Below are 21,668 nucleotides of genomic sequence, written 5' to 3'. Positions count from 1 at the left end.
CCTGGCTGAGGCACACACGGAGGCCGCTGGCGCAGGAGTCTCACTGGAAGGAGTTGCTCCCAGCCCTAGGGCAGCAGAGGGCCGCCCCACCTGTGGCCCCTTCATCTTTACTAAACTCCTCCCTCTTGGAACTTTGCCCCCAGAGCCACCGGACTTTCTGGATTTGTCAAGTCAAAATGATATGGGCTCCCCAAAATAGCAGTTTTCTTTCTCGTGCTTGTGACTGCCCCAGGGCCTTTGCTCAGAGCTTTTTTATTTTGAGAGAGGGTCTTGATAAGTTGCCCAGACTGAATTTGAACTTGCAGTCCTCCTGCTGCCTCAGCCTCTTGAGAGTTGCAAATGCAAATCCCTGATGAATTTTCCCCTTTCTGGGCTCCTGCTGTGTGTGCAGGGCCAGACGCCCTGTGACTGCACAGCCTGGGCCACCTGGAAGCGGGCCCTGCTGGAGAAGGGACAAAGGCCAAGAGTTTCTCGGGGGAGAGTGAGGAACAGCGTGACCACCAGGGGGCCTCAGAGTGCCAGGGGAGACCACAGGGTATTAGTTCATTCATTTGATGCTGGGGCAGCAGGGCAGAGCCAGGGCTTCTCACCAAGTTCCACCACTGAGCATCACCCGTAGTTTTTAAAGATGCCAATGTGTTAAAGGTTTAGGGGCTGGCAGTGTAGCTCAGTGGTCCAGGGCTTGCCTAGCACATGCAAAGAAGGGGGAAAGGGAGGGAGGGAGAGGACGGGAGGAAGAGGAAGCAGGGAGAGAAGGAAGGACATCAAGGTGGCCATGGACAAATTCAGCCCCTGACGGGGAGCAGCAGCCCGGCAGCCTGGCCTGCGGCCCGGGGGCTCCAGCTTGGCCGCCACGCAGGATCCAGGCTAGAGGGCGGATCCCGCTGCCCTCTGGGTCTCTGTGTCCCCTGCAGCACACACTAAGGAGCCCGCAGTGACACCCGCACTCCGGCAGTGCCTGGGACACAGGACGTCCTTTGTCTTGGCCATGAGAGGGACTTGGCCCACATGGGCGCCAGGCACAGCCTCTGGGGTCGCCGTCAGCCCTAGGATCCAGAGCTTCAGCTCCATTTCTCCACAGGGCAGGCTCGAGGTAAATCTGGAGGGTGGCCAGTGGCTGCTGGGGGGATCGTGGGCCCCCCAGCAGCAGAAATCAGTTTGTAAACATGTTCAGAGCCAGGCGTGGTGTTGCACACCTGTAATCCCAGCACTTGGAAGGCTGAGGCAGGAGGATCATTGCAAGTTTGAGACCACCATGGGCTACAAAGTGAGCTCAAGGCCAGCCTGAGCTGTATAGTGAGACCTTGTCTCAGAAAGACAAAATATTTGGAAAATATCCACATAGGATTACATTCTTCAGTCTGTTTTGTTTTTTAAGTCTTTATTTACATATTTATTTTCACAGCACTGGGGTGGAACGTGCTAGGAAGGTGCTCTACCACTGAGCTACACCCCAGCCTATGATCTGTGTTCAAATTCTTGATTGTTTGGAGATAGTCTCCATAGAAATCCTTGGCTGGCCTTGAGTTTACTGTAAGCTCCTGCCTCTGCCTCCTGAGTGCTGGGATTACAGGCAAGAGCCACCACAATAGGCTTGATTGCTTTATTTTTTATTTTTTGAGAGACAGGCTCACCATGTTGCCCAGGCTGTTCCAGTCTGAGGTCCGAGGCGGTGGCTGCCTGCAGGCAGGGGTAGATCCCAGAGAGGCTCTCTGCCCACGAGTGCAAAGCTGCTTCTGCCCTGCCAGTGCCTTGAGCGGCCAGTGGAGCCCTGGGACGCCTCTGCAGGTGGGGGTGGGGTTACCCAGGGTAAAGCCATCAGGCAGCACCAGCCAGGTTGAGTGAAGAACCTTGGGGACAGGCCCAAGTGCAGAATCAGCAGGTGGGGGGCCAAGAGTCCACACCCCAGCAGGTGGCAGGTGGATGCCAGGGCCCGCCTGCCGGGCCAGCACTACCACAGAGCTCCACCCAACCTGGGCCTTGCGGGTTAACATGGTCCTGACTGTGTAAGTCTTAGGTTGTATGTTCTCTGACAATTTTTTTTTTTTTTTTTTTTTTTTTTTTTGTTCCAGGGATCAAACTCACAGCCTTGCACTTGCCAGGTGAGCGCTTGTGCCATTGAGCGACATCCTTGGCCCCACAATTTCGAAGTAATGATGTTTAAAAACAAAGGGATCTGCTGAGCATGGGGATCAACATGACTATAATTCCTGGGCTCTGGGAGGCTGAGGCAGGAGGATCTTAAATTCTAGCCCAGTCTCTGCCATGGAGTGACTTAGCAAGACACCGCCTCCAAATAAAAAAAAACAAGAAAGGGCTGGGGATGTAGCTCAGTGCAGGGGCCCTGCATTCAACCCTCAGGACTGGTGAAACCAAAGCAGACCAAACCAAACCAGAACAGAGGGCCCAGCCAGGTCAGGCACAATGAGCAGAAGCTGCTGGGCACCGAGGTGCCCTGTGCACCCTCATGGCTGTGTTTTGGCCCACGGCTCCCCAGGAACCCTTGCCCCCTTCCTGTGCTCCTCCTGAACTCACTGATAGGCGGGGTCAAACTCTGCTCTTGGGAAGGGGAAAACAAGATGACTCGCCAGGTGTGTCCCAGCGTGGTCAGAGCCCGCCTGCCTCGGGCACACTCAGCAGACGCGTGGACGGACGAGAGCCCCATGGGGGCAGGGCCCGAGAACTCGGGCATGGCCCGGGCAGCTGCCTGCCCCCCGCAGAAGCTCTGGGGCAGCGGCACCCGGTGGTGTGGGTGGGCACCGGGCTCCTGAGGGGCTGTGCGTGCCCCTCCCCTCCTTGAGTGCCAAGCAGGGCCCAGGCGATGCCCTGTCCATGACCCTGATAATAACGGCCCTTATCAAATGGAAGCGGCCCACACCTTCCTGGCCCTGCCCTCCCTGCCCGCTGAGCCAGCCACCAACACTGGGCACGTGCAGGGCTTTGTGCTTGGATGGGGACCACGCGTCCTAAAGGAAACGACTCCTGCACGTGTCACGGGGAAGGACGCCTTGGGGGAAGGCTGGTGGATCCTGCGCAGCTTTCTAATCTGAATACAAACAAAAGCAGTTGCAGCAGTGATGAAATCCGCTGAGGCGCGGTAGCGACACGTGGAGTCCCAGTGCTAAGGAGGCTGAGGCAGGAGGAGCTCCCCGAATTCAAGACCAATCTGCACGAATTACACAGCAAGATGCTACCTCAAAAACAAACAAACAGAGCCGGGCGTGGTGGCTCACGCCTGTAATCCCAGCACTCGGGAGGCTGAGGCAGGAGGATCATTGCAAGTTGAGACCAGCCTGGGCTACAAAGTGAGCTCAAGGCCAGCCTGAACTGCATGGAGACCCTGTCTCAAACAGACAGAAAATAAAAAATAAAAACAAACAAACAAGCCTCTAAACAGAAACATAACAAAACAGAGGCCCGAGTAAAACCCCACAGGCACCTGCATGAGCAGCGTGGGGCTGGTCTCTGGAGTCTCAGGCAAGAAGGTCCCAAGGCCACTGGCTCCCAGGATGCAGCTACGTCTCCAGATCCATGGTCCGCAGGGCAGGGCCTGGGTGCCCCTCAGGGCAGAGCTGTGCCTCGAGTGTGCCAACCCTAAGCTTGGGCCCCGAGGGCTCTGCACTCAGTGCCATCTCCAGGGTCTCCTCTGTGCCCCCACAGGGCCAAGGACCCTGCAGACCCCGGGCACCAGAGACCTCACCACACACAGGCAGCGCCCAGCACCCAGCAGAGCCAGCGGCCCAACCTGTACAACCAGAGGCTTCGCTGTTGGGGCTCCCGGTGTCTGTCCCCGCAGACTTTCCGGTTCTGTGTTCATGAAGGCTGAGGCAGGAGATTTGCAAGTTCAAGCCCAGCCAGGGCAACTCACAAGAAAAGTCGTCTAATAAGTAAGAGGCTGAGGTGGGCTCGCTGTGACAGCCCTGATTCAGCCCCAGGACACAAGGAGAGAAGGAGGAGGAGGAGGGGAAATGAAAGCAGAGCTGGACGTCCTGTCCTACGGAGTCCGGGCAGGAGGCAGCCATGGGGGGTGCTGGGGGCCAGGGCTGGCTCCTGGTCCCCACCCTCCACACAGCAGGACGGAGCCCCACCGGGAAGTGACACTTTGTGTCTCTGGCCACCAAATGTCCACTGAGGCCAGGTCGAGGGTGAGCCTCAGTCCCACCCAAGGAGGACAGGGCAGATGGATTTGGGGACAGGGGACCATGGAGGCTTCTGGAAAATTCCAGAAGCTTCCTGGAGAGGCATGGCCAGCCGTGACCTGGACATGGATGTCATCGCCCATCCTAGCCTTGCCCAGGGATTCGTCAGCTGTGTCGTGGGCCGAATCTACCCTCTCCTGTCCCAGGGAGAGAGACTGTGTTTTGCTCTGGTATTCCCGGGAAATGCTCTCCCTCTCCCCCACGCAGCCCATCACCACCTTCTGCTGATTTTTGCATCCTAAATCTCAATCTCTCTCTCACATTGCACTTAGTTGTCGGAAACGAGGACAAGCACCCATGTGGCCCGCGGAGGGGAGGGCCCTGGCTGGCTCCCGTGCCTCACCCCAGGGCCAAGTCCCTGGTGCACCTTCCACAGCCAGTCAGTGTCACAGTAGGCAGGACAGAGCTCCCAGCACCTCGGAAGGGCCCGAAACGGGCCTCTTTCTTCTTAAACCCAGCCAGGGGCTCTTATCAGGGGGTTTTGAGCACAAGGCAGTTTTTTCTTTCCTGTTTCTTCCACACTCAGCGATCTACGATTAACAAACAGTCCAGGAGGTCGTGGGTCGCATTTCTGGTTCGTTCTTTCTTTCTTTCTTTCTTTCTTTCTTTCTTTCTTTCTTTCTCTCTTTGAGACAGGGTCTCACCCCGTGTTTCAGGCTGGCCTCCAACTCCCAGCGACCCTCCTGCTTCAGCCTCCCAAAGCAAGGGTCCTTCTAAACCCCAAAGCGAGAGGAGGCTGGAGGGGCCGCGCCGCCCATGCTCTGTCCAGCAGCAGGGCCGAGCTGGAGGGTCGGGGACTCAAGGAAAGCCGGGGGTCACTCAAGGAGCCGCCCCTCTGGGAGGCCGGTGAGGACGCAGGGCCCTTGCCCGGCAGACGGGGGCGGGGACCCGCAGCACCCCACCCCGCCCCGCAACATCACCGTCCCGCCCCGCGCTCGCTCAGAGCCTTGGTGGGTGAGTTCCCCCAGTCCCTGGCCACAGGAGCCAGGTACTGGGGGGCGGTCCCTGTGCGCTGGGGTGGGGCCCAGCGGGGCCCAGCCCTCCCCTCCCAGGTCCTCGCTGGGGAAGTCGTGCAGGCCGAGGCTTGAAGGGGCTCAAGGAGTGTGAGAGGCGAGGCTAGAAGCCAGCCTGGACTTTGTTTGTTTGTTTTTAATTTTGAGACAGGGTTTCACTAAATCCCAGAGTTGCCCAGGGCCTTGAATTTGTGATCCTCCTGCCTCAGCCTCCCAGAATATGGGGATGACAGGTGTGCGCCCCCAGCTCAGGCTCTGACCTGCTCTTTGTTTGCACAGCCCGTGTTGTTCCTTCCCTTCACCTCTGGGGTAACCCTGCCCCTGTGATAGTGGTTTCCCTCTGCAGAATTTTCCAGATGTTGTGAAGTCCTCAGAAGCCACTGGTCTCGCCACAGTTTAGCCTGAGATGCTCGCGTTAGGGCTGGGACAGGAGAAGACAGGCCGCCAGTGACCCTGGTGCACGGCTGTGCACTGCGTCCTCCTCATGGTCCCTGAGGAGGGCCCTGGGTCTCTGTCCTGAGCCAGGAGCCAGTGCCCTGTGCGGAGTAGACACCAGCAGTGGCCTTGTCAGCGCTGGCCCAGAGCCACGAAAATGGCACAGGCAGCACGTCTCGGACACAGAGATGGGACGGGGGCTTTGCTCTGGTTTCAGCCACTTGGCCCTCGGTGGCTGGGGCAGAAGAGCATGCGTCCTGTACGGGGCTGGCAGTGCCCTGGCGGAGGGTGGACGGCCCCAGACGTCTGTAGTGGCCGAGGCTCCCTGCCCTGCTGGTAAAGGATGGCGGGAAGCTCCCACCTCCCAAAGTGCTGAGCACAGGAAATCCCATCTCGGGCCTCCGGCTTCCTCCTGCAGGAAAAGGACCCGTCAACGTGCAGCACTTTAATAGGAAAATCAGCGTGAACTACCAGCCAGGTGTGGTGGCCTCCACCTGTCACCTCAGCTGTCTGGGGGGGGCTGAGGCAGGAGGGTTTCACATTTGAGGGCAGCCAAAGCAACTTAGCAACTTAGCACCCTGTTTCAAAAGAAAACAGAAAGAAAGAAAGTAAAATTAATGGGGCTGGGATGTAGCTCGGTGCAGAGGTCCAGGGTTCAAGTCTCAGTATTGCAAAAAAGAAAATAAACTCATCCCAAAATCTCTTCCACGGGTCTGGGGGTCACAGCTCGGTGTGCAAGCAGGTGCTAGCGTGCCTGAGGCCCCGAGTTCAGTTCCAAAGAAAGAGGGTCACACTTACCTGACTCGGCACTGGAGGGGGTGGGGAAGCCTTCCGGCAGGCCCAGCCCCTGCAGACCACGCAGCTGCTGCCTGAAAGCCCTGAGGTCGCCGCCCACCCCCACCCCCCATCCCCCACTCCCCCACCCGGGCCCGCCCGTCCCTGCCCTCCGGCGGATGCCTGGTTTAAAAGCAGAAGTGGATCCCAGGCAGCGAGGGCGCCGAAGGGGTTATTCTGACCGGCCTGGCTATAAATACCGGACTGAGCCCGGTGGCCAAAGTGCACTGCTGTGATTCTCCGTGCAGTGCGTGCTGCCCTGGGAGCCGGCCCCGCCTGCACAGCAACGATGGAGCAGCCCAGCGACCCGAAGAAGAGGAAAGGGGTGAGTACCCCACCTCCCCCGCCGCCTGGGACCCCTGGGTGCCGCGGGGCCGGCTCGGGGCCGGGGAGGACCCGAGCACCGGGCTGGCGCGGAGGTGAGGTGTCCAGCCAGCCGAGGCTTTGAGAATCTTTCTACCCGAGTGAACAGGGCCGGGGAAGCAGGGCTGTGGTGCTCGCTGCCGTCCCAGCAGTTGGGGAGGTTGAGGCAGGAGGATCACAAGTTCAAGGCCAGCCTAAGTGAGGTAGTGAGAACCTATCTCCAGAAAAATGAATTTAATGACACTCAAGAAGTTGCATTTTTGGGGTTGGGGATTTAGCTCAGCGGCATAATGCACCTGCCTTGCAAGCAGGCAGTCGTGAGTTCGATCCCCAGTACCGATAAAAAGGAAAAAGTCCAAAAAGAGTTGCATTTTATTCTTCACAATAGCATCTGCTTAGAGGGTATCTATGTTTTGTTTTGTGTTTTGTTGTTTTTGAGACAGCATCTTGCTCTTAGTCCAGGCTGGCCTGGAACTCACTATGTAGCCCCAGGCTGGGCTCCGACTCACAGCCACCCTCCTGCCTCAGCCTCCTTAAACAATGGGATGAAAGGCGTGTGCCAACTCGGTCTGCTTGGAGCACATTTGTGCAAGACTTGCTGGCACAAGTGGGGGTGGGGAGTGTCATCCTGGGAACCAAGGCGGGGCTGAGCTGGAAGCACCCCCAGCTCACTCTTCCCACCCTTGTGCGAGCCGTTTAACTCTTTGGTGCCTCGTCTTTCCTGCCTGGAGAATGGGAATGATCTAGTGCAGGGCGGGTACAGAGCCCAGCGCTGAACCTGCCCATGGGTGGTCGAAGTCTCAGCACTGAGGGTAGTTCCCTGTGGCAGGGCTGTCCTGAGAGACACAGGGTGCTCAGTGGGGCCTCAGTCCCCGGCCACCAGCTCTCCCTGTGCCTTCTCCCACCTGGGACACGCTAATAATGTCCCCTAAAGGGCAGGAAATGCCTCATCTTTGGAATCTGAGTTTGGAGTTCACCCAGAAACTTTGTGGATTTCACAAAAAAGTAGTGTTGCCGGGTGTGGGGCCAGATGCCTGTCACCTCAGCACTTGGGAGGCTGAGGCAGGAGGGTCCCCGGGAGCCCAAGGTCAGGCTGGACTACGTAGCGAGACTTTGTCTCAAAAAACCAAGACCAGAAAGAAAGAATCAGACTGATACAGGAGAATGAGACCTAGTATGTCCACAAGTCTGTTCTCTAACCCTAACCCTAAGGAACAACGGAGGGTTAGAGCAGAATACATTTATGGAGAGAAGGAAAGCCTCTGTCTGAGAGTGCCAAGACTCTGTGTTTTCCAGGGACTTCTATATAGCAAAAGCATGAGATTAGATGGGTCAAAGATGGGGAAAAATAAGGTGGGACAGAGATGTGGTCAGCCAATAATATTAACAGCCCAGGTAAAGCTGATTAACTTGGGGACGCACTGGAAGTGAGCCTTGCAGAAAGCCGGCATTCTTAGAGAGTGGCGCCTTTTCCCTAGGGGCTGGGTGGCGCCTCCTGGCTTCCTAAAGTGATCCAGACTTAATCCCTAAGTGTTACACTTAAGGGTGGGGCTGCATTTCTTTTGCCTTTTTGTCTTGAGATCTGGCCCACAGCGAGAGGTGTGTGTCCCCTCCCAGGTCACCAGGCATCTGGTCCTCTGTGCCGGAGGCTTCCTCGAGGGCCGAGCCCTGGCTGGCTGCCTGTAATATTTCTGTCTCAGCTGCCTTGACAAGACGAATCTAGTGTTAACACCTATTTGATAGAAAAGGCACAGGACCCGGGTCAGGGGGCTCCCGGTCAGCTCTGGATTTCAGGGACAGGAGAGGACAGTGCCTGCCTGGGGGCCTGTGCTGGAGAGCGGCAAGGACAACAGTGGCCCTGTGCAAAAGGCCAGGCTGGGCCAGAGGAAGCTGAGAAGGGTCTAGCAGAGGTGGGGGGTGGGGAGACGCCCTCAGTGGCCTGCCCAGCTCTGTGTCCCTCAGGCCAAGGCTGTGCATGGGCTGACTCCCAGACCTGGGGGAATAATGAAACCAGAGGAGAAGAAAGCTAGAGCTAAGTGTTGTACATTTCAGATTGTTGAGCAAACTGTCCCTTCCCTCCCTGCTCCCCACAAAATGCTGTGGAAGGTGAGAAGCTGTGTTTTGTGGGGTATCTCCACTGCCAGCTGGCCTCCTCCCCACCGGTCCATCCTGGCATGCCTGTGCCCCCAGCACTTGGGAGGCTGAGGCAGGAGGATCTCTGAGTTCCCAGCCAGCCTGGGCTCCAGAGTGAGTTCAAGGCCAGCCTGAGCTACACAAAGACCTGGTCTCAATAACAACAAAAAGTAGGCTTGCATAATCTCACTTGTTTGTGGGATCTAAAAAAAGCCGAACTCATAGAAGCAGAACAGAGCTGCAGAGTTGCCAGGGCCTGCAGAGAGGAAGAGTCCGGGAGGGGGCAAAGTTTCCGCCTGCGGCTAGACGGGTCAGTCCTGTCTGAGGCGCCCAGGATGTGGTTAACGCCAACGCCTCCAGCTCTTGACATCTGCAGGCACACGCCTGTCATCCCAGCACTCGGGAGGCTGAGACGGGAGGATGGCTGTGAGTTCAAGCTTGTTTCCAAATGGGAAAAAATCCCGTTTCCCTCTGACCTGTGTGGCTTCCCCTCTGTCTCGGGGACAGAGTGTACTTCACAGACGTCTGGGTCCCAGTGTTAGCCTTTCCTCAGCTAGGCTGGACCAGGGAAAACCCGCACTGCAGCCCAGACTCGGGCAGGCGGCCGTCACCATGTGACGCTTTCATTGTCTCTGACAAGCCCAGGTTCACACGCAGACCCTGCCCCCCAGTTTCCTGCCCTGTGCCCCCACCCCGGGCAGCCACCCCTGGGCTTTCTGTCCCTGGCCTGGACGTGACAGCCAAGACAAGGAGCCGCTGCCCGCCTCCTCCACCCCGAGCTGTGCTCTCCGGCGTCATCCACTCTGCATGTGCTGGCCTTCATGTCTTCTGTTCTCATTCCTTAATTCTTTTCTTATGTGGTACCAGGAGTTGAACCCAGAACATTCACACGGAGCTACCTCTCCAGCCTTTTAAAAGATTTCCTGTCCCCCGACAGGGTCTTACTGGTTGGGCTCTAATTTGAGCCCAACAAGTTGGGCTCTAATTTGAGATCGTCCTGCCTCAGCCTCGCAGAGTACAGAGCTTATGGGCCACTGCACCCCGAACCACTGTGTTTTTGTGGCCACTGTGGGCACATGCCATGTCGTATTTGTCCCCGCATCAGCTGGCAGCCACCTGGCCAGCTCTTACCTGTTGACCTTAGTGCTGCTATAAAGACCTGTGTTCAGGTTTTGCTTGGCCACACAGCCTGCGGCTTCCAAGGCAGAATTGTGGGGTCCCACCATGTCCCTCTCTGTGTCTCACTTTGAGGGGCTGCAGCCCTTTCCAGGCTGGCCCTGATTCACATTCCCCTCATGGGGTGCCAGGCCCTTTCCCTGCTCTGCAGAGTCCTCAGAGCCTGCAGTCACTCAGGTTGGCTTTAATCTCATTACGTAGCCCAGGATGGCCTCAGACTCTCTAGTACTGGGATGACAGGCGTGCACCACCGTGCCCCGCTGGCCTGTCCACATCTGTTCTGCACCCGGCAGCTTGGGCAGCCCCTTCCTGGGGTGCCGAGCCCAGGAAGTGAGGGCCCCGCTCTTCCATGCTCCACTTGTGCCCCCTTTCCAACCTCTATTCCAAGTTCGGGGTTCCCAGGTCCCTGCTGTGGAACACCCTCTTTCCCTTCCTAGACTCCTCTTGTGAGTTTTCCTTGCAACGCTCAGATGGCTGTAGTTTGATTTTGGTGAATTCCGTGGCTTTCGGCATCACAACCGTTTAGCTCCCAGCCCAGGACGGAGTGGGAGGCACACAGCCTTTGACAGCCGTGGGGGAGCTGTGGCTCTCGGGGCTGCAGGACAGGCCCAATTCCTGCTGGATGCCGTGGGGAGTGTCTCTGTGGTCTGCACCCTCACTCTGGAGCTGGGCCGGGGGACCACGCTGCTGGCTTCCAGCTGAGGGCCCTGGTCACCACCACCGGTGACCAGGAGGTAGGAGGTGCCCTGGCTCGGGGAAGGAAGCAGTGGGTTTGTCTTTGCTGCCACGGTCCCAGGAAGGGAATCCAGAGGACTTGGGTCAAGGGTTTCTTTCCTCTTCTCCCCTCCTCCCCTTTCCAGACAAGCAGAGTGGAGGGCTTAGAACTGTGCTGGATGCATGAGCGAGTGGACGAGTGAATGGATGGGTGGAAGGATGGATGGACGGACGGATGCCCAGAGCCGGATGGGTGGGCAGTGCTGAGCCCCGCATCCTGCTGTGTGGTGCGCAGAGGCGCCCAGACCTGACCTTCCCCATGTCCCCTGCCCCCTCTTCTGCCCCCAGCGGCCCCGGGGTATATGGAGCTGGGGGGGCTTCTCCATGGGGTGCCCCCCTTCCTAACCAGAAATGACCTCCCGCTGGGTGAGGGCTGCTGTTGGTGCAGAGCCGCTAAGGAACTGGCCGTTCTTCTAGCATTTGGTGGAACAGGAGCATCTCAGTCCGAGAAGGGTTAAGTTTCACCTGTGTTCTTTCCATTCTTCGTCTCTTTTCCTTCCTCCCTAATTTTTGTGGTATTTATTGGGCTTGAACCCGTGCTAGACAGAGGCTCCACCACTGGCCCACACCCTGGCCCTCTGGGTTGCAGAGTTTGAGATGGGCCTGTGGACACCGAACCGTCCAACTGCCGGGGTTCCAGTCACGTGCCACTGTGTCCTTTCTCTCTCTCTCCCCCCCCTTCTTTGTCTCCCTTTCTTTCAGCATACAAGGATTTATTGAAGACGTTTAAAGTACACAATCAAAAGAGGAGAGGGTAAGGCAGGAGGATTTGGTTGAAGTTCAAGGCTACACAGTAAGACTGTCTCCAAAAGACAAGGGGACAAGAAAAGGAAACAACAGAGTACAGGCAGGGAACCGGGGATGTTTATCTTTTTTTTGTCTTTTTGAGACAGGGTCTCTATACAGTTCTGGCTGGCCTTGAGCTCACTTTGTAGCCCAGGCTGGTCTCAACTTGCAATGATCCTCCTGCCTCAGCCTCCCGAGGGCTGGGATTACAGGCGTGAGCAGCTTCGCCAGGCTGTTCCTTTATCTTAAAATTGGGTGTCAGCCCGCTAATTTATGGACTTGAAGTGCCCTTACGGGATTTTAGGTGCAGCCGGCTTAGGAGAGAAGCACAGACAACCCAGGGAATGTGGGTGGCCAGTCCTAACTGTCCAGGACTTGTGGGCTTCTTAAAAGTACAAATTTGTTCCTTTGTCTCTTTTCTGTCTGTCTTTACAGTGTCTTGCTATGTAGTTCAAGTTGGCCTCAAACCTCAGCAACCCTCCTGCCTCAGCCTCCAGAGTAGGGTGTTACAGGCCCTTCGGCCCAGCCTAGCAATCCCTTATTCTTAAAGGGCGTAACAGGCCCAGGGCTACTGCTGGTCCCGCCCAGTCAGAGGTTAGAGTCCCTCCTGACTGGTTGTCAGAGACAAAGGTGGGCTTTGCGTCCTGTTCTTTAATTTTTATTGTGATGTTTACGGGCACAATGATCACGCCCAGCCTGAGGAGCAGGGCCCGTGCAAGGCACATCACTGACCACTGTGTCCAATGCTTCTCTTCTCTCCTGGCTGGGTTGCCAAGGGAAAAGGTCAGCAATGGTCTGAGGCAGCTCCTGGAACCATCCCTACCTGCGGCTCAGGCTGCAGGCTCACCGGGTCCCTTCACAGAAGGAGAATTCCTGGTTAAAGTGCGCTCGGGAGGCTGAGGCAGGAGGATCACTGAGTTCCAGGCCAGCCTGGGCTACAGAGTGAGACCCAGTCAAAAAAAAAAATCTGTCTCCAAAGTGAACAAAAGCTTGGGTGCGGTGAGGTGGCGCCCAGCTTGGGGGCTCAGATGGACATACACAGGCTGGAATGACCACAGTGCGGTGACTGGTGCATCCCTTACACGGCCAGCACGCTGGTGTGTGTGATTTTGGCCCTGGTTTGGGGGGGGTTGTAGCTGTTTTACACTTGCCTGGAGCGAGCTCAGCTCCGTCCTCAGTGGGCACCACCAGGCAGGGCCGACCTGTGTCCCCGTGTCCTGTCCCTGCGTACCTCTCCCGTGAGGTCCCCATCCGGCAGGGGCAGCAAGGCCTTGGGTCACAGAAGACAGGGGGGGACAGCCGCGGCTGTGTGTCCCTGGTGAAGGGGGACCCTGGCGGAGGGGTCAGGCCGAGGGGCCCAGGCCCCCTCAACCGGTGTCAGTGATGGCTCTGGGGACCCCGGAGAGGCAGGGACCTCAGCAGAGCTCAAAAGGGTACCCCGCATCCCAGAGCAGAGTGCACCCCCAGTGTCCCCTCCTGGGGAAGCATGGAGTGGCCTCCTGTCCCAGGGGGCCCCCGGTCACGGGTCGCGTTTAAAGGCCCCTGGAAATCCTCACTAGAGCATCTTCAGTGTGGCTTCCGCCTGACGGGACAGAAGTCCAAGGGCCCAGGGGGCCGGGGAGCTAATTGATAGTGTTAATAATTAAGACTCTTTCTCCTGCCTTTTCTTTTTCCTTTTTTGAGACGGGGTCTCCCTGTATAGTTCAGGGAGCTCACTCTAGCCCAGGCTGGTCTGGAACTCACAGCGATCCTCCTGCCTCAGCCTCCAGAGTGCTGGGATTACAGGAGTGCATTGCCATGCCTGGCTTACATTCTTTTTTCTGTTTCTTTTCTTTATTGTTGTGGTTCTTGTAGTGTGAGAGGACACGGGATCTCAGTGCTTAGTCCAGGCCAGATTTGAGCTTGCAGTACAGCCAGGCGGGGCCCAGCCCTGGGTCCCCTGCCCTGTGAGAGCTGGGGTTACCGGCATCAAGGATTTCCTATCTCCCTCTCTGACTTCAGAGTTTGTCTTAGACAGCACCTGAGCACGGGTGTGTCCGTGGCAGGGGCATCATGGGAGTTCATCCACACTCTCGAGAGGAGTGCTGGATTTGGGTTCTCCCTGGCCTGGTGGGTCTCATGGCGGGGGCTGCACACGCCACAGGGGCTTGGGGACCTTTGGGCCATCACAGGTACGAAGTGGGTGCCCCAATGTCCAAAGAGCAGAGACCTAGAGTGCTGTCCACACCCACCAGGCCCAGGACCGGCCCATCGCAGAGGACTATCAGGCCCAAGGCTCCTGAGAGCCGCAGTGGTCTCCCTGGGCGGGTGGGAGAGTGTCCAGGGGAGGGAGTGTTCCAAGCCCACAGACCTGATATTCAGGATGAAGTAGCTCCTGATGGCCCTGAGGCGGGAGCCCCTGCACCCCGGCTGCTCCCCCACCTGCACCCCTCCCCCTGCAGGGCCTGACCCTCGTGCTGTCCCTGGCCACCCTGATTGCCGCCTTCGGCTCGTCTTTCCAGTATGGGTACAACGTGTCTGCACTCAACTCGCCTTCTGAGGTAGGTCCGGCCTCAGGGCGGGGCCGCGGGACCCTGGGGGTGTATGGCACAGATCTGGGGGGACACAGGAGCCAGGCTCTGCTGCCCACGCGGAGACCCCACTGTCACGTCTATCACTGTGGCGTGGCAGCAGCGTCCCACATCCCGGAGCCAGTGCCACCTGGGGATCCCGTGTCCCAGGTCCTCCCTCTTCCTGATGTCCTCGTTTGTGTGCCCGGGAACCACATGCACACGCACACGCACATGCATGCACCCAGTGCCCCCCAACTTCCTTCTGCAAAGCCTGAGGGGCTGACGCCGCCACCCCTGTGCTCTGGTCCCCAGCTCATGAAGCAGTTTTACAACGAGACCCACCACAGCCGCACCGGCGAGTTCCTGGAGTCGGTCTCCCTCACTCTGCTGTGGTCGGTGACGGTGTCCATGTTCCCGTTCGGGGGCTTCCTTGGATCCCTCCTGGTCGGGCCGTTGGTGAATAAACTGGGCAGGTAAGGGGAGGCTGTCTGGGCTCCGGGATCCCCAGACCACCGCCTTAGGGCTTCCCCTTTGTCTTCTGAGGTTCCGTTGGTTAGTTTTGCAGCCCGGGGGTTTGAACCCAGGACCCCACACATGCTAGGCAAGCCCTTGACCCCCCACCTCCATCTCCAGCCCTTTCTGCTGATTTATTGTTTAATTTTTATTTTGAGGCAGAGTCTCGATCCTTTCTCAGGCTGGCCCCCCTACTTCGGCCTCCTGACTACTAGGGTGAGGTGTGCACGCCACACCCAGCTGTGCAGCAGGTTTTGTGTTTAGGCCTAACCCTGAAATCCTCACTGCAACCAGGGTGGTTTTTTTCTTTCTGTCTAGAGCTTTAGAAGGAAATCAGACCCTGACAATGTATCACTGACAATGAGCCAGGTCTCGGAGGTGGCTGGGGACCCCCATTTTCTGAGGAAATGGGAGAAACCTGGGACACGCTTGGCTCGGTTAGGGGGGCACAGTCCTCCCCAAACCCAAAACCAGGGCCCCCAGCACCAAAGGGCGTGGCCAGGGAACCCATCTCGGCCCTGGCTGTACCCCAGCCCTCCTGAGATCTGTCATGCAAAGGGCTTCCCCTCCCCTTGGACCGGAACCTCTGCAGCTGAGCTGTAGCTGAATCCCTGCAGACCCCAGCGGGGGACTCTGATTCTAAGTCACCCCTCTCCTGTGAGCTGTCAGAGGGCCCCTGTGAAGTCGCCTCCTCTGGGCTGTGTCCTTGGGTCTCCCGCTGAATGGAATCTGCCTCTGTGCGACTTAGGACTTTTATGGCTGTGCTGACACAGCCTGTGCTTTGTTTCTCCTAATTCCTCACCCAGTTTGAGGTCCAGGGTTATGCTGAGGTCGTCACACATTGGCTTCAGGTTTTAAAAGCCCAGTAACCCTATATTAATAAGGAGCCTTTCCCCTGCATGGCCCGATGCCCTGGCTGTGTTCCTGTGCCGAGAACCTTCCCTCCCAGGCTGTGCCTGCAACCTCTGCCAGTCTCTGGGCCCAGAGAGTGGTCCCTGGGGCCCCAGCACGGTGCAGACACTGGGGAGTGTTTGTTGAATGAGTGAATGAGTGAATAAATCTGTCTCTAAACCACCCCCTCTGCCCTTTGCTCCACAGAAAAGGGGCCCTGCTCTTCAACAACATATTTTCCATTGTGCCAGCGATCTTGATGGGGTGCAGCAAGGTGGCCAAGACCTTCGAGCTCATCATAGTGTCCAGACTCCTGGTGGGCATCTGCGCAGGTGGGCAGTGTCATGTGGCCTCGAGGTTTGGTGGGTTGGGGGACAAGCGCCCAGGGTCCAGCGAGCCCAGGTTCTCTGGCATAGGCAGATTCAAGGTCCTCCCCACTCCTCCTTCCTGGAGTCTAGCTTGAGCCCGAGTGGGGTCCCCACGGGCGGGAGTAGGCACCCCCACTGGGGCACTCCCTACCATGCCGAGGGCCTTGTTCATGCTGGGAGCTGCGCCCCTGCCCCAGGAGCTGCGTTTCTGTGTGTGTTTTTTGAGACTGGGTCTCACTATGCGATTCTGGCTGTCTCCTCCTGCCTCAGCCTCCCCTGTGCTGAGATCCCATGCATGTGCCACCACACTCAGCCAAGAAGCTGTTGTTTGAAAAACCAGACCCAGAATCTGGAGTTCAGAAGGGTCTGTCTGTCTGTCCAGTCCTTTATTTCAGTTTCGGGATTTCCCAAAGCACAGGTCAGGACCAGTTAGTGGCTGGTGGCGAGACTCCTGGGCTCCTGAGATTTTGCCTGAGCTATTTGTCAGGAATGTCAGGAAGTGCGGGATAACCGGTGGGGTGTAGAGGCCATTGCTGCAGTTGTGCTCTGAACCTTTGAGAAAGGGTCTAATGCCAGACGCCATCCCACCACCAGCCCTGGGCTTGCCCCTGGCTGGTAACCATGGCAACCTCTCAAGCCTGGGGCAGCAGGAAGCCCGAGGTCTCCATGGGTGCCGGCTCTCGTCCTCCTGTGCCTGTGGCTGCAGAGGGGCCGAGTTCCAGGCCAGCCTGGGCTCCACGGTCTCTCTGGTACCCAACTGTGCCCCAGGGGACTCCAGGGAGGACAGGCACTCCCAGACCTGGCTTGATTTCTCTTTGCTTACAGTCTAAGGGACTAAGAATTAAAAGTGGTACCTGCCTAGAATCCTAGTGCTGGGGAGGCTGAGGCAGGAGGATCACCAAGGCCAGCTGAGGCCAGTTTGAGGCCAGCTGGGGGCTGCACAGTGAGTTCCAGGCAAGAAGGCCAAACTGAACTATATCGTGAGGACCTGCCTCAAAAAATAAGAGATATTTTTCATTGACTTTTTGAAAGTGCTTGCCCAGTGACTCTGAGGACTTCCGCCTACCCACTGACCTTTACGAACTGTGTCCCCCCAGGTGTGTCTTCCAATGTGGTCCCCATGTACTTAGGGGAGCTGGCCCCCAAACACCTGCGGGGAGCCCTTGGGGTGGTACCCCAGCTGTTCATCACCGTTGGCATCCTGGTGGCGCAGCTGGTCGGTCTCCGGAATGCCCTGGCAAATGACCAAGGTGAGTTGGGGACACCGGACACCCCCAGGACTCCGTCCTGCCCTGGGCTGGTCTTTTTTTTCTAGTGGCCTGAGTGTCCTGGAGCTCACACCACAATATTGGGGTGCTGTTTGGCACACCCCAGGCCTTGAATGAGGGGTGGTGACAGACTGATGGGCCAAGTGGGCAGAGGACCAACTTCTCTCAAGCTGCCCACTCAGTGTCTGCCCTACGGGGACTGGGCACAGTGGTGACAGCCACCTGTGTGTGCAGCACTGGGCTCAGGGCTCCCCCACTGGTGCCCCCTGGATTCTGTGAGTGTCCCATTTCACATACCATAAAGGGGAGGCTAAGGCAGGATGACCTGGCCCTGCAGGACCCAGACTCTGCCAGAACCCAGGCCTGGCCCACAGGAAGGGCACAGCAATCTGCGGCTGGCATTGCTTCTGTGTCTCCTGCCTCAGACCTCTGAAAGGGACACCAGCATTGCCCTGGCCAGAGCCCTGCCCCCTATAGCCTTTGCTCCTCGAGAAAGACAGCGTGGGGAGGCACCTGCCACCTTCATGCCCGTTTGCCAATGCAGAGTCCAAAACTGTACACTGTCCAGGGTCTAAACCCAGCAGCTTCTGCCTGGGCCACCCTGAGGATCCCAGCCACCCTGGGCGGGACCCAGACCTGTGAACGCCCCTTGCTTGCAGGCTGGCCCATCCTGCTGGGGCTGACCGGGGTCCCCGCGGCGCTGCAGCTGCTGCTGCTGCCCCTCTTCCCCGAGAGCCCCAGGTACCTGCTCATTCAGAAGCGGGATGAAGACGCTGCCAGGAAAGGTACCGCCGGCCGGGGAGGTGTTGGCTGGCCCCGCGTCCCCGCACCCCGTGATCCCCGGCCGACGCCCTTGCTCACTCGTTCCTCCAGCGCTGCAGAGGCTGCGTGGCTGGGACGACGTGGCCGAGGACATAGAGGAGATCCGGCAGGAGGACCAGGCGGAGAAGGTGGCCGGCTCCATGTCCGTATGGGCACTGTTCGGCCTGCGTGCCCTGCGCTGGCAGCTAATCTCCATCGTGGTCCTCATGGGTGGCCAGCAGCTGTCCGGAGTGAACGCGGTACGGGGCCGCCCGCGGTGTCCCCGTGTGTGGGACAGTCCCCTCCCCAGCCCCGAGCCTTCCGCCAGCCCTGGCCACTGCTTTTCCAGATCTACTACTATGCAGACCAGATCTACCTGAGCGCCGGGGTCAAGGCCAATGACGTCCAGTACGTGACGGTCGGGACAGGAGCCGTCAATGTATTCATGACCATCTGCACTGTGAGTGCCTGCCCAGCAGGGCCCAGGCTCTGAGGTGGCCACAGCCTGCGAGGACCCTCATGGCCCAGCCTCCCAGCCCTGCATCCAGTGGGGAGCACCCACAGTCCCCCAGACACGGTGGCCCTGGCCCTGTCCTTCGGGGTGGCTCTGCTCCAACATCAGCACCAGGCTGTGAAGCTCCACCAGGCCACGAAGGCCAGGAGTGGTTGGGCCCTGGGTGTGGGAGTCCCGGGGCCCCGAGCAGGGAGGACCCCCCCCCCAGACCATCTGGACAGCTATGTGCACAGCTGGGGAATCCTTAGTTCATGGCCACAGGGTTCGAGGGCGCTGAGTGCATTCAAGGGGGAGCAGCTGGAGCCTCAGAACACTGTGCGGTTTGTGCATGAGTGTGCTTGATGTGGAGCCAGGCCGAGCACTGTGGGCCCTGCGGGCCTGGGCTCTGGCTCTGGAGCCTCACGCGCCCCCGCCGGGTCTTCCGCTCCTCCCCCAGGTGTTCGTGGTGGAGTTCTGGGGCCGGCGCCGGCTGCTGCTCCTCGGCTTCTCCACCTGCTTCTTGGCCTGCGTGGTGCTCACGGTGGCCCTGGTGCTGCAGGTGAGGAGTGGCAGGAGCCGAGGGGTCCTATCTTTGAGGGGACCCAGGCCATCCTCACCATACAGGAAGGACAGGGCACAAAAAGGAACCTAGTGTAGCAAATGTGGCACAGCTGCCGTCTGTCCACTCCCTGCCCTCGGCCACCTGTCAGCTGACTCCTCAGGGCTGGCGGAGGTGACCCATGAGTGGAAACAGGCAGCAGGCCCTGCTCGTAGAACAGCAGCTGGCCATCGGGAGACCAAGTCTCCTGAGGTCCCCACCCCCGATGGCCTCTGTTTTGTTTTGGTTTTTAAGACGGGGCCTTGCTGTGTAGTTCAGGCCAACCTGGGACTCATGATGATCCTCCTGCCTCAGCCACCACCCCTGGCTTCCACCTTGTCTCTCTTTGCCGGGTGCTAACAGCTCCTCCCCACCTCCAACCCGCAGGACCAGCTGACCTGGATGCCCTACATCAGCATCGCCTGCATCATCATCTACGTCATAGGACATGCCGTCGGGCCCAGTGCGTGACCGGGAGCTGGCCTTGGGGTCGTGGTGGCCCACGCATCATGACAGTGGCTCTGTCCCTCTCCCTCTTGCTCTGGGGTCGGGGGAGCTGAATTAGTGCAAACAGGGAATCCGCCATGTAGACCAGAACCTGCTGGCTAAGAGATGGGCAGGGTGACCGGGATATCAGCCCCTGCGCCAGACTGAGGCCCCCACCGTGCTGCACGTCCCTCAGCCGCTTCAGCCCTGCCCCGTCCCTGAAGTGCAGAGCCAGAGGACCCAGTCTGGCTGCCTGCAGGGAGGTCACACCCGTCCCCTCTCTCCCCATGCCCAGGTCCCATCCCCGCCCTGCTCATCACTGAGGTCTTCCTGCAGTCCTCGCGGCCGGCCGCCTACATGGTCGGGGGCAGCGTGCACTGGCTGTCCAACTTCACCGTGGGCCTCGTCTTCCCATTCATCCAGGTGAGTGGGGGCCGGCTGCCCGCGTGGTCGCCGCTGTCCCAGGCAGCACAGCACGCTCACCAGCCCGCTCCGCCCTGGCCTGCAGGAGGGGCTCGGCGCCTACAGTTTCATCATCTTTGCGGTCATCTGCTTGCTCACCACCATCTACATCGCCCTGATCATCCCGGAAACCAAGAACAAGACCTTCATTGAGATCAACCAGACCTTCGCCAAGATGAACAAGGTGTCCGCCATCCCCAGCGAGAGCCAGGAGATGGCCGAACTCCCGTCGTCCACCTCGATGTAGTGGAGCCCAGGAAGGAGCCGGGTTCCCCAGGATTCACTTCCCAGCTTCCCGTAGTCTGCACCATCCAGACTGGAGGGGGTGCAGCCAGACTGAAGGGGGTGCAGGCTGCAGGGCCAGCTGCTCTGCCCAGCGGGGACTGTGGCAGGCTCTGTGCTTCCCTGGGGCCCAGCGTCCCCTCAGACTGGCCAGCTACCAGCCTTGAGTCCAGGAACGGCCATTGTCACCCCTGTGGGAAACAGGATGGGGCAGCTGGGGACAAATTTCCTAACCAGCAGGGCTCCCACAGGGCCAGGAGGAGGAATTCTATTTGCCAGTGAAATGGCCCTTCTTTATGGCCTCCGTGGACCTCCTGGGCCCTAACTTTTGTGCAGAGCTGAATTCAGGCTTCCGATCCGAACCCCGCCTTCCAGAAACTCCTGTCTGGGAAAGTGGGGCGTCCAGAGTATGGCACAGAGAGACCTGGGGACTGGTCCCTGGGAGATAGTGACTGAGCCAAGTGGAAAGGAGCTGCATCCATACATTCAATAAAAGGGATCTGACCACTTGGGCCGAGATGCACAGGGGCTGTGTGAGGGGCGGGGGCGGGAGGCCGAGGGGAGCGTGTAGGGCTGGAAGCCATCACCTGCGGAGTCAGGGGCACAGGTGTCACTGGGGATGGTGAACATCAAGGGGCCTTGTGGTGACCCCAGGGTGGGGAGGAGACGGCCCCCACCTCAGCATGGCAGAGGCCAGAGGAAAGGGGCCGACCGAGTGTGGCAGTGGGGTGTGGGAAGAGGGCATGCACAGCCCGGTGTGGTGGCACACATCTGTCAACCCAGCACTCAGGAGGCTGAGGCAGGAGAGGCGCCATGAGTTAGAGGCCAGCACAGACTATGTAGTGAGGTCTTGTCTCAAAAAACAATTTTAAAAGGGGTGAGAAGAGCAGAGAGAACACCAGGAGACAGTAGAGAAACTCAGATGTCTGGGGCAGGGTGTCACGGCTTCTGTGCAGAGGTTAGGGTGGCCCAGGCCAGCATGGCTGGGACGGGGCTCCCACGCTGAGCAGTGCTGAGGTCTCATTCCTGGGCTGGGGACCACAACCACTGCATTTCACTCAGCTTCCTGGGGGCACCCAGGCCACGGGACACACTCAGGAGACCCCAGCATCCCACTGAGCCATCCCTGAGTTCAGACCCGGGGTCCACCTCATCAGCTGAGCGCCGTGGGCAGATTGCTGAGATCTCTGCCTAAGCTGAAAATGGACCTAAGACGCCTCCCAGGGCCATTATGGAAATGG

The 21,668-nt window shown here is 58.7% G+C and overlaps 1 protein-coding gene across 1 annotated transcript; it reads left to right on the top strand.

Annotated features, from left to right (window-relative positions):
* Positions 1-6,648: 6,648 nt before the first annotated feature.
* Positions 6,649-20,939, top strand: Slc2a5 (solute carrier family 2 member 5). The gene is made up of 12 exons (XM_003471221.5): positions 6,649-6,806; positions 14,155-14,253; positions 14,578-14,738; positions 15,877-16,001; positions 17,135-17,287; positions 17,965-18,090; positions 18,179-18,366; positions 18,456-18,566; positions 19,057-19,158; positions 19,585-19,660; positions 19,979-20,106; positions 20,192-20,939. Exons 1-12 carry the CDS (start codon positions 6,771-6,773, stop codon positions 20,390-20,392), a joined length of 1,506 nt encoding a protein of 501 aa, XP_003471269.3. The 5' UTR covers positions 6,649-6,770; the 3' UTR covers positions 20,393-20,939.
* Positions 20,940-21,668: the final 729 nt, after the last annotated feature.

This window comes from Cavia porcellus, unplaced genomic scaffold, assembly GCF_034190915.1.
Source record: "Cavia porcellus strain 051 isolate PalLab524CR breed Dunkin Hartley unplaced genomic scaffold, mCavPor4.1 scaffold_25, whole genome shotgun sequence".
Classification (NCBI taxonomy): Eukaryota; Metazoa; Chordata; class Mammalia; order Rodentia; family Caviidae; genus Cavia; species Cavia porcellus.
Note: the sequence above shows the minus strand (reverse complement) of the source record. Positions and strands in the feature narration are given on the sequence as shown.

Excerpts from the sequence above, each read along its gene's own strand:
- Slc2a5 (XM_003471221.5), top strand. The coding sequence starts at position 6,771 with ATGGAGCAGCCCAGCGACCCGAAGAAGAGGAAAGGG. Across the intron at positions 6,807-14,154 it reads ACCCGAAGAAGAGGAAAGGG|GGCCTGACCCTCGTGCTGTC; the intron begins GTGAGTACCCCA and ends CTCCCCCTGCAG. Across the intron at positions 18,567-19,056 it reads TATTCATGACCATCTGCACT|GTGTTCGTGGTGGAGTTCTG; the intron begins GTGAGTGCCTGC and ends CTCCTCCCCCAG.